General features: G+C 40.2%; 1 protein-coding gene across 1 annotated transcript in view; it reads left to right on the top strand.

Moving 5' to 3' along the window:
* Positions 1 to 12,347, top strand: part of LOC127420058 (vasopressin V2 receptor-like) — a 33,114-nt gene extending 20,767 nt beyond the window's left edge. Inside the window, exons 4-7 of the mRNA XM_051662003.1 lie at positions 3,097 to 3,243; positions 3,491 to 3,602; positions 4,056 to 4,184; positions 12,120 to 12,347. Coding sequence (XP_051517963.1) covers positions 3,097 to 3,243; positions 3,491 to 3,602; positions 4,056 to 4,184; positions 12,120 to 12,322 — 591 coding nt within the window. The 3' untranslated portion in view covers positions 12,323 to 12,347. The remainder of the gene's footprint in view (positions 1 to 3,096; positions 3,244 to 3,490; positions 3,603 to 4,055; positions 4,185 to 12,119) is intronic.
* Positions 12,348 to 16,144: the final 3,797 nt, after the last annotated feature.

Below are 16,144 nucleotides of genomic sequence, written 5' to 3'. Positions count from 1 at the left end.
TAACAGCCTGGGATGGGGAGGAAGAGGCCTGTCCTCGTAACCCGTGGAGACTGCCACATCGGGGGCGGCTGTGTGCCACAGCTGGGCGCTCAGGGGCGGAAAGGGCACCTCTGGAGTGCCAATCCTGCAAGAAAAAGCCCGTGGATGGTAGTCGTGGTGACGACCGTACACACCGGGTATGTGACCCAGGGAGGAAGGGAGCCGCTCTTTTGCTGAACTGTTGGGTACTGCAGCCACTTGAGTGTGCAGCAAAATCAAACAAAAAGGCAACAAAAGATTTTCCACCCAGCCCTCCACCGGGGGATGGAGTGGTCTTCCTACCAGCTCCACGTGAGTGGGTTCCCTCGTCCCTGGGTTGCCTGTCTCAGGGGCGCTTCGAGGACCTCCGTGGGTTCTTCGGCGCCGGCTGTGAGACGGGTGGCGTCGGCTTCCTGCGGTGGACTCCACGCCAGGACCGCGCCGAAGGGGCGGGCTGTGGCAGAGCCGGTGCAGTCACCGCAGGGGGATGCCCTTGGTGACGAGCAGATGGGGTGCGGGAGCTTGAGCTGCGCCGGGGCAGGATGTGCCGGATTGACGTGTCGCTGAATAGGCCCGCCTGGGAAATGGGGGCAGCAAGGAACCGTGTCTTGTCAGCCTTGCCCATCTCGACCAGGTTGAGCCAAAGGTGGCACTCCTGGACCACTAGTGTGGCCATCATCCGCCCGAGAGAGCGCGCCATGACCTTCGTCGCCCAGAGGGTGAGGTCGGTTGCCGAGCGCAGTTCCTGCATCAAATCTGGGGTGGAAATACCCTTGTGCAGTTCTTTCAGCGCCTTGGCTTGGTGGACCTGCAGGAGAGCCATGGCTTGTCCAGCAGCACTGTAGGCTTTAGCCGTCAGGGAAGATGTGAGCCTACAGGGCTTGGATGGGAGCTTAGGGCGTCCACACCAGGTGGAGCGCCTTATCCACCAGGGGAATCGCCGTATAGCCCTTGGCCACCCTGCCATCGAGGGTAGTGAGAGCGGGGGAACTGCGGAGTCGGGGCCGGGCAGTGAAAGGTGCCTCCCACAACTTCGTCAGCTCCTCATGCACTTCCGGGAACAGTAATATTCAGTTCAATGAGCATGACCGTTCGGCTCCGAAGAGAAAATCTGAATGAGTGGTTGCATACCAGCTCCTTTTATACCTGTATGTCCGGGGGAGTGGCATGCAAATACCACTCGCCAATTTTCATTGGCCTTTCATCAAAGACCAGAGGTGTCTCGGGCTCCCAAGAGTGACCCCTAGTGTCACTGCATCGACACAACGTCGAGTGAGTGACAGATAGGGAACAGCACCAATTCTCCTAGGTACACCTGGACACAGTTTTTCTTGGTTGTTGGCAGATAGGATGTTCCAAGCTTCTTGGAGAATTCACCACAGTTCTTCTATCTATTTAGGCTGTCTCAGTTGCTTCTGTCTCTTCATGTAATCTCATACTGACTCGATGTTCAGTGGGGGGCTTTTTGGGGGCCATGACATCTGTTGCAGGGCTCCCTGTTCTTTTATTCTAATCTTTTCTATTTGCAAAAGTAATGTTTGGGACTCTAACATTTTTATTTCCTATTGACACACTAAAGCTGAAGATATAAATAACCATCTTAAGACAAATGCTTTTGTGAAACATCTTATGTGCCTAAGACTTTTGCACAGTACTGTACATGTTGTGACTTTTGATGTTTCAATAAGTTTGGTTAGCTCTTCATGACCTATGACAGTGAAGGATTGAAGATGCTCATGAGGAAAATTATTAAATACTGTTTTCTGTGGTACTGTGACAGATGATTGCATAATTCCAATTTTATTTCTGATTATTTCAATTTTATCAATAAAGAAATTAATGAAGTCATTACTATTGTGCTGCGACGGAACATCTGGTTCAGTCGAGGCTTTATTCCTAACCAATTTAGCCATAGTACTGAATAACATCTAGGATTGATGTGGTTATTTTCTATGAGTTTGCTAAAATATGCTGACCTGGCAGCTTTTAGTGTCTGTCTGTAGCTACAGACACTATCCTTCCATGCACCGCAAAATACCTCTAATTTTGTATTCTTCCACTTGTGCTCCATTTTCCAAGCTGCTCTCTTGAGAGCATGAGTGTGATCATTGTACCATGGTGTGGGGCTTTTTTCTTGAATTTTCTTTAATCGAAGAGGGGCGACACTATCAAGAGTGCTAGAGAAGTCTGTATTTATATTTTCTTATATTATGTTAAGTTCTTTTAGACTTTTTGGCTTACTGAATATATTAAATAAATCTGGAAGCTTATTAGTGAAGCTGTCTTTAGTGGTCGAATGAATAGTTCTACCTGAACAATAGCATGGTGTATATTGAGTGAGATTAGCTGATCGCAGCATACAAGAAACAAGGTAATGATCTGAGATGTCATCGCTCTGCGGCAGAATTTCTATAGTATCAATATCAACTCCATATGACAGAATTAAATCTAGTTTATGATTATGGCGATGAGTTGGTCTTGTCACATTTTGTCTGACTCAAAGAGAGTTTAGAATATCGATAAATGCTAATCCCAATGTGTCATTTTCATTAGCTATGTGAATGTTGAAATCACCAACAATTAAAGCTCTATCCACAGTAACTACTAGATCTGATAGAAAATTTGCTAATTCACCAAGGAAATCAGAATATGGCCTGGATACTGTAGCAAGCGCAAAAGACGACATAGATTTTTTAATTGTATCTGACAGTGTCACATTAATTATTATTAGTTTCAAAAACTTAAACTTACAGTATATCCTGTCCTACACCAAAAACTTCACTGTAAATTGCAGCAACATACAATTAGTGCTTTGGTTGAAAGAGATCTAATGTTTAGTAGCCATACCTTTATATGATGTTTATCTTCAATTTATTTGTTATTTTCAAGTTTTACCGTAATCAAATTCTTTCTAAATGATTAGGGAGGGGTTTGTTAGTTTGGGGAACAGACACAGATTGATAGATATTTGCTTTATGGTCTATAATACATTTTTGTTTGGAATGTAAACAGTTAACCAGTGTTTTCTAGCTTTTTAAAGTGGTTTTCATGTCATGCTCTCTTCTCCTCTGCACATAGGTTTTTATTTTCTCACAATCAGAGGTTGCCCCTGGGGAGTTTGAATGCTGGGGCCACTTTGCTGAGCCATGGGGCCTTAAAGCATATGTCACCTGGATGACTGTGGCTGTGTTTATACTGCCAGCCTTAATCATCACTGTCTGTCAGGTATCTCCACCCCATTCTTCTCCTCACTCCCCCCGAACCCCCCATTTTTTTTTACCACAGGGCTTTCTTTTAAGTTAACGTGACTCAGCAACAGACGGTTGTCTACTATGTGAGAGTCAGTGATTTTGCATTTTTTATGGGAATTAGATTTACCACAATTAGATCTACCACAAGGAACAACATGATGCCAATGCTGGAATAATTATTTGAAGATTGCTTTATGTACTATATATCATTTTCTGCTCAGATTCGCATCTTCAGAGAGATCCATGACAACATCTACCTGAAGTCAGAGCGGGTGGTGACAGCAGAATTTAAGAGGAACTCTGTCTTCTTCAAATTTCCTCAACGGGATGGATGCAGTAGGGGAATGGGCAGAGAGAGAGACAGACAGAGCAGACACAACCACCATGATGACAACAGTCTCAGCCAAGCTCTCTGTAGCCCTTCTCATCCCTCTTCCTCTCCTGCAGACCTCCAAAGCTTATATGATGACTTCTCTCAGACTTTGCCTTGCAGTACCTCTATGTGCGAGCCCTGCTTTAGACCACTCCCATCTTCAGATAGCCTTTCCCCATCCATCACACCTCACTTGCAAAACACCACTCCAGTCAACACCCCCAGCTATCTCTCTGACTCCTCCCACTCTCAATTACTGTCAGACAATACCGTGTGTGCAAGACCTAGTGCCACCTTTTCATTGGCTGGACAATCAAACATCTCTGGAGCTTCTGAGCTGTGGCCAGATGTGCTTCCAGATGCTGCAGACTTTCCCCTACCCACTGAGCACTCGCACCCGCCACCTTTCCCAGGTGTGAGTAAGGCCATGTCTAAGACGGTGAGGATGACTCTTGTCATTGTGCTAGTCTACACCATCTGCTGGTCTCCTTTCTTTATTGTTCAGTTATGGGCAGCCTGGGACCCCAACCCACCAGACCAAGGTCAGAGTTCAAGCAAACAGATAATATTCATATATTACACAGTAACACAATAGGGCTTCTTGGGTGCTAACAAAATTATACTGGGTTTGTAAACAGGTTCATATAGAGCACAACAGTTTAATCCCATTAATTTCCTCTACAGAGAAATTAATATTTTTTGAAACTGATAACGTATACTATAAACCTTTTAAGACTGACCTTGCATGAGCTCCAATATTGTTAAGTGATGATATATGCTTAACAATATCAGTCAATGTGATTTCAGCTTTCTTTTTAAAGAATCATGTTTAATAGCAAATTCCCGGTGAAGAACTACACAACCCATAATCCTGAAGAGAGATCAACCAATCAGAGAATACACTGTTACCATGGAAGTATAAACCACAGTAAAAGAGATCTAGTTATAATACTCAATATATACACCGATGAGCCAAAACATTATGACCACTCACTGGTGAAGTGAATAACGCTGATCATCTCCTAACAAGGCCATATGTCAAGGTCTGGGTAGATTAGATGGTAAGTGAACAGTCAGTTCTCGTAGTCAATGCGTTGAATGCACGAGAAATGGGAAGGAGTAAAGACCTGAGCGACTTTGACAAGGGCCAAATTGTTATGGCCAGACGACTGGGTCAGAGCATCTCTGAAATGGCAAGGCTTGTGGTGTGCTCCCGGTCAGCAGTGGTGAGTACCTACTGACAGTGGTCCAAGGAGGGACAAACCACAAACCGGCGACAGGGTGTTGGGCACCCAAAAGGCTATTCTGTCTGGTCTGAACCAACAGGTCTACTGTGGCACAAGTCACAGAAAATGTTTATGGAGTTCTAAACAAAAGTTTGGGAGGAGCTTGTCAAGCTAGTCCCGTCAAATAATCAAGCAAACACATATGAGCAGCAACTTACCTCACTCCTGTGACGATTCTTCCAGCATCCCTCCACCACCCTTCCTCCAGTGGAAGAAGGTCACCTGGTCTGATGAGTCCCATTTTCTTTTACATCACGTGGACGGCTGTGTATGTGTAAACCATTTACCTGGGGAAGTGATGGCACTATGATGCTCTGTGGGGGACAACAAGCCGATGGAGGGAGTGTGATGCACTGGGTAATGTTCTGCTGGGAAACCCTGGGTCCGGCTATTCATGACGGTGTCAACTTGACATGTGCCACCTACCTAAACATTGTTGCAGACCAGGTACACCCCTTCATGGCAATGGTGTTCCCTGATGGCAGTGACCCTGCCACACTGCACACATTGTTCGGGAACGGTTTGAGGAACATGATGAAGAGTTCAAGGTGTTGCCCTGGCCTCCAAATTCCCCAGATCTCAGTCCGATTGAGCATCTGTGGGATGTGCCGGACCAACAAGCCCAATCCACCCCGGCTCCACCTCGCAACTTACTGGACTTGAAGGATCTGCTGCTAATGTCTTGGTGCCAGATACCACAGGACACCTTCAGGGGTCTTGTAGGGTCCATGCCTCGGCGGGTCAGCGCTGATTTGGCGGCATGCAGAGGACCAACTGCATATTAGTCAGGTGGTCATAATGTTTTGGTTCATCAGTGTATACTAATTGTTTTGATAATCAATGACTATAAGTCAATAGTTTTGTATTTTACAGTCTTTTCTAATTCAATAATGCTATTCACAATGCTTCATTGTGATGCATAGTTCATTGCCTCAAAATACATTAAATACAAAGTCATGTACCCAGTCTTTTTTCAATTTCACATACTTTTTCACTTCATATCGAAGTTTGTAATGTTGTCATTCATCTCGGAGCTGGTTAGTTTGGTTCAAGTCTTAGAATGTCTTTATTGAAGAATTTAATTAAATCCTTATTAGGAAAATTAATGGGAAAGTTTCCTCCTAAAACCAATGCAGCTGAAAATGTGTGCAGTCACTATTGCAATAATATGGAATAAGTGGCCTTCTTATATTCCCACTGTTTGTTTTAGTTCTGTTGAGTGCTTCAAAAACAGGCAACACTTATGCATTTAATCAATGCTCTCTTTGTGGTAGTGGTAGATAACTAGACAAGCAATAAATTCCCAAATATATTCCCAGTTTCCCAAAACAGAGGTGCCTGTTCTCAGAAATCTAACATCCAACAGAGGTTAGTTCTAGCTCTAATCAAAAACACATGAATGAGTTCAAATTATTCAGGTTTGCTCGAAAATTGCAGGGAGGTGTTTGGAGCAAGGTTGGAACTCCTTGAGCGGGAATTATCAAATATGTTTGAAAAGTGTTCCTTATTATTTTCCACCCTCTCTCTTTCCTTTTAACATGTAAACAGTCAAACACCTGCACACCCGCCTAAGGGTTGTGTAATCTCACTGGTATTAACACCTCTGTGTTAGACTGGACTTTCTGCACAGTTTGACTAGTGACTCACCTGGTAACCAAAGCACTATGAAAAATCACCACAATTTTCACTTAAGAGAAATATGAAAATGTACATCCTTTAATACTGTGAATCATTAAAATTGTAATATATATTTTTATTTAGTTTTAGAAATAGGCTCAGCTCTCAGTCTTTTGAAAATTCTTGGTTTTAGTCTACACTCAGTGGCCACTTTATTAGGTACTTCTGTACACCTGCTAATTAATGCAAATATCTAATCAGCCAATCATGTGACAACAACCTAATGCATAAAAGCATGCAGACATGGTCAAGAGGTTCAGCTATTGTTTAAACCAAACATGAGAATAGGGAAGAAATGTGATCTAATTGACTTTGACCGTGGAATGATTGTTGGTGCCAGATGGGGTGGTTCAAGTTTTTCTGTAACTGCTGATCTCCTGTGATTCACACATTTCCAATACAGATGGTAGGGTTACAAATTGGCATAAACTACATGAAACCATGGATCCATCGTGCCTCGTCAATGGTTCAGGCATGTTGTGGTGGTGTCATGCTGTGGGTATTTTCTTTTTTTTTTTTTTTGGCCAGCTTGATCTCCTGAAAATTGACTGTGGTGACAGTTTTGCTAAATTATGTTAGGTGGTTCCTTATACATGTCACATCAGTTCTGAGGTGGAATGTTCACTGTGTGGTGAAAGCGAGAAACAACAAATCCTACCTCCCTACCCTAAACCTTAAACCTAAACTTAACCAATAGTGTCATAAAAGCAAATGTGAGATGAAAAATGCAATAGCTGAAGCAGCCACTTCATTTTGTTGTGCTTTTATGACACTTTTGGCACGTGTCGACTTTTGTGCACTTCAGGACACGTACGTACTTCAGGACTTGTACCCTGGTCCTTTGCATCGCAAACGCAATGCTCTATCTCTTGAGCTACTGTGCAGTTTGATTGTGCCCAAAAAAGCTTGTAAATGTAGTTGGTTATGTAATGAAACCATTAAATTGTATCATTACATTTTTACATTATATTTAGTCATTTACCAGACACTTTTATCAAAAGCGACTTACAAATGAGGAACATAGCAAGCAATTTGTTGTACAATATCTGCAGTATCGCACTGCTAGGTTCTCAAAGTGGCTGGAGTAGTGAAGTTAGCTTAGAAGCTTTTTTAAACATTGTTTAATATTAAGTAAGTGCATATAGGGCCCTATTTTAAGTGTGCAAGCATTAAGCACAGCACAATGCCTTAACTCATAAGTGCAAAGTCAATGAGCATGGCCATGAAGTGTTGGTATTTTCGTGCAAGCGTGAACTAGGTCTTTGCGCAAGTGGGTTTGGTGAAATCGTGCACGCAAGGCGCTAATCGGGTCTCCGGCACCGTCTCCGTCCTATTATACATTCCATTCCCTGTCAAGTATCAGTGATATAAACAAAGACAGTACATTCATAAGAAGTTGGCAGTGTAAATGGACTGTATGCACTGAATTGGAAAACTAAAAATATGGATTTATATTATTTCCTTGTTAAATGGGACACGTTTGTTTTATATGCATGGAAAATGTGGTTCAGGATATGGATATAGGCTCTGTTAAATTGCAGAGAATGTAAATATTATTAATCATTTTCATCTACTGACACACAAATCATGGCTAGTCTTAACAGTGATTGTATCGGCACGCACTTCACTTCTACCGGTTGTCTGACATTGATTTTGAAAAATGTAATACATTTATTGAAACACGAAAAAACTAAAATATTTCTAAATTAAAATTACACTTCAAACAAAATGACAATATATTATCAAAATAACGAAGTGTTTAAAAAAAAAAAAAAATCATACCAAATCCAAACATTTTACTCTTTTGCAGTGACATAAACATAACAATAAAAATAATAATAATCATTAAAAAAAAATAAACCATGACCTCTAGGAAATGTAACAAAAATCTTTTTTTGTTTCAACAAATGGCTTCAAAAGCGATGGTTAAGAAGTTATTTGATGTTCTATATTTTTTGAATTTGGACACAAACTTTATCACCATCTGCTGGTGAAATCTCCAAAATGCAAATGCAGAAACTGAATTTGGACTTTGCGCAGAATTAAGAGGTGGTATTGAAACATCTTAGCGTATCGTTTCTCAAACTGGGGTCCACGGACCCCCGGGGGTCCTTTTCAAATAGCCAGGGGATCTGTGGGAAATCCCGGAATTGTGAACATTGTGTTGCAGTGTTGTAAGCAAATTTTTAAAAAAAACTACTCGATATATCGAGTTTTCCATCCATTAAAAAGAAGAAGGGATTTAACAACATGTATTTTAAGTTATCAACCACAGGGAGGGTGAATATTCACAAGCCATAGACCAGCACTGGCTTAGCAAATGCTAATTTCTGACCATATATACTTATTTTGGTTAATCTTGCTAGATAAAGTATACTACTGTCATATTATAAGTTAGTATAATATGACAATTGACGATCCAGCTTCACGTCAAAAGCGATCATATATTTTCTCACACAGTGTCCCTTATTTTAACCATACCATCTGTCTAATAGTGGTCAATATTAAGTAATTTCATTGTATTTATGCAGTATACAATATATATTTTTTTCACTTCAGTATAACTGTCATTTATGTGAATATAAATCGTCCCGTCCGCTGCCGAACGGAAGAGATGTAGGAATAGGCCTACTTATGAAAACTTTTTATTCTTCCTTCCTTCCTTTTATTTGCAGAAAAGCAATAATTTGACATAATTTGAAACATTAAATAATGATTAGATTGTGTTATTGTATCGTTACTGTTATTTAATTATCAACAATAATGAGATATAACAAATAAAAACAAAATAATCAGTCCTCAACTGTTTATTTTTCTTCATAAGAATATGGTCCTTTACTCATCTTTAAACTCATGCTTTGACCATAGGGGGAAATTATAATAATTTATGGTGTTCTCTGTGATGTTTAATCCTGCAGATGGCACTAAAACCTCAGCTGAGCAACAGACTGTCTCCCTAACTTCATTTTATGGTGTTTGTTTCTGCTGTCTTTGATTTGAATCCTTTGTATTGTTGTATATCTCACTTGTAAATTGCCGTACAATCGCTGGATGTAAATGTAATTGAAACACTTTGCACACAGAAGCCTGACACAAAAGGACAGCAGTGCCTGGCCGTTCTTATTGGAACTCACTGAGATCATTTTTATACTTCTAGTAAATAATATAATATTTGTTGTGATGGTGGTGGTGGTGGTGGGGCGGGGGTCCGCAAAGAATTTGGGGTTATGAAAGGGGTCCTTGGTTCAAAAAAGTTTGAGAAACCCTTTAGCGCAATGACCAAATTCTTAGGAAAATAGCAAATTGCGCTTTGCGCCACTTCATTTGCATACAAAACACCCACAGTTTGCGCGCCTACACCCACAGAAGCGCAAACACTCCCACCCATGCCCATTTGCGCTTTGCGCTGGCACAAAAATTGCACTTAGAATTAGCGCTCTCAGGAACATTGGATAAGACGTTGCACACGGTCATAGCGCGTAGCACTGTGCTTTGCACATTCATGAAAATAAAACCCTTAGTGTGGATTGGTTAAGTGCTCTCAGAACAGATGTTTTCAGCTGGTTCTTGAATGTTGAGATGGTTTCAACAGATTGTGTGGAGGTTGGAAGCTCAATCCACCACAGAGGAACAGAGAAAGTGAATGATCGTGAAATAGACTTTGTGCCTCTATGCAGCGGGACCACCAGGCGCCGCTCATTCATTGACTGCAGAGAGCAAGATGGGACATAGACCTGGAGGTGTGAATTGAAGGAAAAGGGTGCTGTTCCACAGGCTGTCCTGAAGGCCAGAGTCAAAGCCTTGAATTTGATGCGGGAAGCTACAGGTAACCAGTGGACTGAAATCAAGAGTGGGTGAAATGAGCCCTCTTTGGCTGATTGAAGACCAGACACGCTGCTGCGTTCTGACCATCTGCAATGGCTTAATCATACTAGCTGGGAGGCCGGCCAACAGAGTATTACAGTAGTCCAATCTTGAAATGACTAGAGCATGGACCAGGAGCTGCAAGGCCGTGAGGTTGATGAGATATGGGCATTGAAGTTTAGTTGGTCATCTACCACCACTCCCAGGTTCCGAGCTGTCCTGGTTGGCATTAGTGTAGTTGAACCAAGATTAATGGTGAGGTTGTGTTCAACAGATGGGTTGGACAGGATCATGATTGCCTTACATGTCATGCGCTATACATAAATGTTTTGGTGTCAGAAGATTGTTAAGGAACGTGTAAGGAACAGGGCGAAGTGAAGAGTTTATGAACTGATAATCTGATGTTTTAATTGTGATTTGTGTGAAAAGGAAATAAAAGTCATTGTTTTAACACCTCTAGTATTAAATTCACCTGGAAACTGCAATGATACATATAAAAAGCCAAGTAAAAATAATTTTGCAAATGAGACCACGTTGTTCTTTGCACACATTAGGCCCTTTGATACCAACTGAGGATTGTTTTAATTCCACTGCCACCCTGAGTATTGTTGCTAACCATGAGCATGCTGACCCTTTATGACCAGAATATCTAGCAAATGTTTCAAGCACCGTATTGAATCTATGTTAGAAAGAATTCAGGCTTTTCTGGAGGAACATCTTAGGTGGGTGTAGACCTACCTAATAAAGTGGCCATTTAGTGTAGTTTTATTGGACTAAAATGTACATGTGAGTTGTTCAGTAATAACAGTCTTAAAGGGTTTGTTCACCCAAAAATAAAAATTCTCTCATCATTTACTCACCCTTTGAGGAAATAAAGTCAGCATAAAAGTAATCCATTTTTCTCCAATGGTTTAATCAATATCTTCTAAAGCGTTCCAGTTGGTATGCTACCAAAATGTAACTCCTTTTCACTGTACATCTTGACAGCATTCTCCTTGGCGATCATGATTTCAAGCTCGATTACACTTCCTACAGCGCCATCTAGCCCTTTGCCTATGTGTCAAGCACTAGGAAGTGTAATTGAGCTTGAAATCATGATCGTGCATAGAGACTGCAATGGCAAGATGCACAGTGGAAAATCTCCTTGATCTCCTTTTTGGTGCTTCAAAAGCCTGATATCCATTCACTTGCATTGTATGGAGCTACAGAGCTGCGATGTAATTACAATGTAGCCTACCTACTACTAAAGCATTTTCCTTAGCTATTGGAAACATTTAATCCTAAATTTGCGATGAAAAGTGGATTTTGTATAGGTAAATAGTTTTTTCTAATAGAAAGAAGTTCACAATATTCACAAATAGTTTTCATCATAGCTTTCATTAGAAAAAATTAACACTGGTGTGAATGTATGTTTCCATCCCCGAATGAGCATTAATTAACCCTGAAGCATATAATGAACATGTAATATGATAGGGCCATATACAGTAATGTTCCTGAAGGCTTAATTCTATATATACCTTATCCATGCTTTTGCTCATAATATTTAACAAAGATGCTACAAACCTTATGCAATAAATACATAGGTATGTGCTAAGGCCACAGGTATTCTGTTGATTCCTGTGTTTAAATTTGCCTTTATCTCTCATGCAGGAGCAGCTTTCACTATTCTGATGCTATTGGCCAGTCTAAACTCCTGCACTAACCCATGGATTTACACCGCCTTCTCCAGCAGTGTGTCCAGAGAACTGGTCGCCCTGCTAGGCTGCCACACCGGGTCACCACGCCGAGGTTCCCTACCAGATGATTCCACCACCACTCACACATCCACCACTGCCAAGGACTCTATTTATTGACCTTTTCCCAGAATCCACCATACATACAGGACACAGCCAAAGGCCAATGCAGCTTCATCGACTGACGTGTTGGCTGGACAACACACATGGTAATGTCCACACATGTCCTAGTGTGCAGGCTCCAGTTCAAAGACAACAAATTCAAATTCAAATTCTTTACCACATTCAGGTACATTAATGGCAATTACACAGTCTGAAGTTGCTAATATGTCAACAATGACACCACACTGCTAAAAAAGCACTCAGTTACTAAGACAACATTACAGTGCCAAGACCAGTGGATTTTACTTATAGCTGTCCATTTAGTTTAGTCTGTCACATGAAATCATGGAGTGGCCATACTGTATCTGTCTGAATCATACTGAGGAAGACCTCCATTCTTCAACATGTTTCTTTTATGTCTCTCAATGTTCTCAAAGATTAGCATGACAGGATTATATCAGATTTTACAGTACAAAGTATATGCGGAAAACGTGAATGGGAACAGAAAAAAAGCATATGAACAATGCATGAAGAATGGACAAATGGTCATCTGGCTGCACTTTGGACAGCTGCAGAAGACCGGCGGCAAGATGCTGCACATCAGAATGTCAAATTTGAGAAATGGATCATCCATTGGGCTATGAGTGTGGGAATATAGTAGTGGCAGCTTAGTTATGGGGGTACACACTCTAGACTGAGAGAGAATCGTACACAAACCAGAAGGACAGACAGCTGTGTTTTCCCGGTACACAGATCAGATAAATTGTGTGTAGAAGACACTGTGAATTGGATTGAATTGTCTAAGGTATTTGAATATTGGCTATTAGGCCAAATCATTAGAAGTCCTGGCAGTTTAAAAAGAAAGGTTGTACAGTGGGCGGAAATCTCCATTTGATTACAATGTTACACAACTGGACTTTGATGCAAAAGCTGAGTGGATGTCATTAAATCCCATCAACTGTGTTTTCAGACGTCATTTTAGTGGTTCATGTACCAAAATAGAGAGCTAGGATTTTGTGAAGAAGCTGCTGATTGTGTTTGACATTTCAGTACACCCAATACTAGGCGCATATACTGACAGTAAAGTGCTAAGGAATCCTTGTAAAAACCTTTGCAAAACCAGGTGATTTTTTTTTTTTAATTATTATTATTATTTTTTATGCATTTTCAGTCTTTGGGTGAGAAATAACCTTTCACAGAAGGAAGAAAAAGGGTAATGGTAAATTATATTATCAATCATATTGAAGGTATGTAAATATGCAAAATGAATATCAATATGTAAGTATATTTCCAATCTTAATATTGTAGGTAGCAACATTTCAAAATATAGAGTTTAAAGTTCTATATTGTGTATATAAGCCCATTGAATCTCAAAATCATGAAGGCAATGAGTGCAAATTACATGCTGAATGCAAATAATATGTATACACTAACCACACCATTTTTACTCTAACCCACAAATTTGTCACTCTTTCTACTCTACCTCTGATATTTGCTGATTTCTATGTTTAAAAACAAAACAGGTTTCATTGTTTCTCAATTGGAATCGGGACCATTCACATGCTTCAGAGTAACTTATTTGTACAAAAAATATTCAAAATGTGATAATATAATAAAAATGTATCGAAGGATTAAGAAAAACAATGTTGACTAAACTGCAACTTAAGCGCCTTATTATTAAAAGTTTTCTGTGCATTTATGTTTATACCACACACAGATTGTTGGGGTATTAATTCAGTTGTATAGTTGTGTAGGCTCATGAAAGGTTATTAATAGAAACAGCACAGGTGTTTCCCTCATAACAAACAAATGTTTGATTGACAAAAGTAAGAATTTACAAGCACACAATTAGGATCCAAAACATTTATAGAAAAAGCCTTATCCCCCCCTTTACAAAGCTTGAGAAGATAGGGACTCCTACTGGAGGGAGTTTGACATTTAGAGTAAAGTTTTGAATTATACGTCTATTCAGTGTTTCATGTTTGGTGAAACTATGATCAGAAATGGAGTATTATTTTCCCCACCTGACAGAAATGAAGGAATTGTTTAATAAACAAGCTAATGTTCAGTATTGTGTTTGTAAAATAGGGGGCATCTGTACTGTTTCTCTGAGTATTATATGTCTAACAGCATATCACTGATCTATTAATTTAACTGCAAACTAGTAGGTATCTTGTTGTGCCAACTTAAGATGGAAAATTGTTTGAGCACAACATAAGTTGACTTTAATCAATATGACTTGTTAAATGAGCTTAATTTGTTTTTATGTTCACTTGACTTCAGTAGTTCAATTACTTATATTATTATTTAATATTACTGATGGTAATCATAGAGGTGGTTATAACTATGCCATTCATAAAAGGAAAATAAACTGCCATTTAATGGTAAAGGCTAGTTTATTATCAGAGAACAACTTTAATCCCTCTATCATATTCAGACTTAACTTGTCAAGGAGACACATACAGGCCTCAACACTTTATACGCAAATCACAGTGATGATGACAATCATCAAACACATTACTGAGTAAAAATATGAGCTTTGAATTATTGCTGCATGACAAATAACTGAAAGTAACAACAAACACAACAACCAAGAGCATAAATAAGAGCAGCAAACAGTAAAAAAAAAAAAAAAGTAAAGGTAACGCAGTAACACTGCAATTTGCATAATTTATTCATGCTCCAGTACATGCTGGAAATTTGAATATGTGAGCGGGATGTGCGTAGTTCTCTTGACTTATATTTTTGATTACAGATAATAATTTTTCTAAGTTCGATAACTTATCACAGGTGTAGTAAAAAAACTTGGATAATTGAGTTATCTCAACAAGATCAGTCGAGGGCAGTTATTCTATCTCTACATTTTAAGTTATGATAACTAAAAGGCAAAATTACTTTTTACAGCATAGAGATCAGACATTGGGAAAGTCTGAGGAAACTGAGCACTAGAGGTCTTTTTGTTATTCTAGATGTAAAAGCTCATTTACCATATACACCGATCAGCCACAACATTAAAACCACCTGCTTTGTGTAGGTCCCCCTCGTTCTGCCAAAACAGCACCAACCCGCATCTCAGAATAGCATTCTGAGATGCTATTCTTCTCACCACAGTTGTACAGAGTGGTTATCTGAGTTACCGTAGACTGTCAGTTCGAACCAGTCCTGAGTAAACTCTAGAGACTGTTGAGCATGAAAATCTCAGGAGATCAGCAGTTACAGAAATACTCAAACAAGCTCGTCTGGCACTAACAATCATACCATGGTCCAAATCACTGAGATCATATTTTTTCCCCATTCTGATGGTTGATGTGAACATTAACTGAAGCTCCTGACCCGTATCTGCATGATTTTGTGCACTGCACTGCTGCCACACGATTGGCTGATTAGATAATCGCATGGATGATTGTTGGTGCCAGACGGGCTGGTTTGAGTATTTCTGTAACTGCTGATCTCCTGGGATTTTCACACACAACAGTCTCTAGAATTTACTCCGAATGGTGCCAAGAACAAAAACATCCAGTGAGCGGCAGTTCTGTAGATGGAAATGCCTTGTTGATGAGAGAGGTCAACAGACAATGACCAGACTGGATCAAACTGACAAAGTCTACGGTAACTCAGATAACCACTCTGTACAATTGTGGTGAGAAGAATATCATCTCAGAATGCTATTCTGAGATGTGGTTTGGCGCTGTTTTGGTGGCACGAGGGGGACCTACACAATATTAGGCAGGTGGTTTTAATGTTGTGGCTGATCGGTGTATTTCATACATGTATGCATTAGCTTAATGATCGTTACTGCAATACATTATTTTTCATACTTATTTACTTTTTGTGGTTCTT

Source organism: Myxocyprinus asiaticus, chromosome 29 (assembly GCF_019703515.2).
Source record: "Myxocyprinus asiaticus isolate MX2 ecotype Aquarium Trade chromosome 29, UBuf_Myxa_2, whole genome shotgun sequence".
Classification (NCBI taxonomy): Eukaryota; Metazoa; Chordata; class Actinopteri; order Cypriniformes; family Catostomidae; genus Myxocyprinus; species Myxocyprinus asiaticus.
Note: the sequence above shows the minus strand (reverse complement) of the source record. Positions and strands in the feature narration are given on the sequence as shown.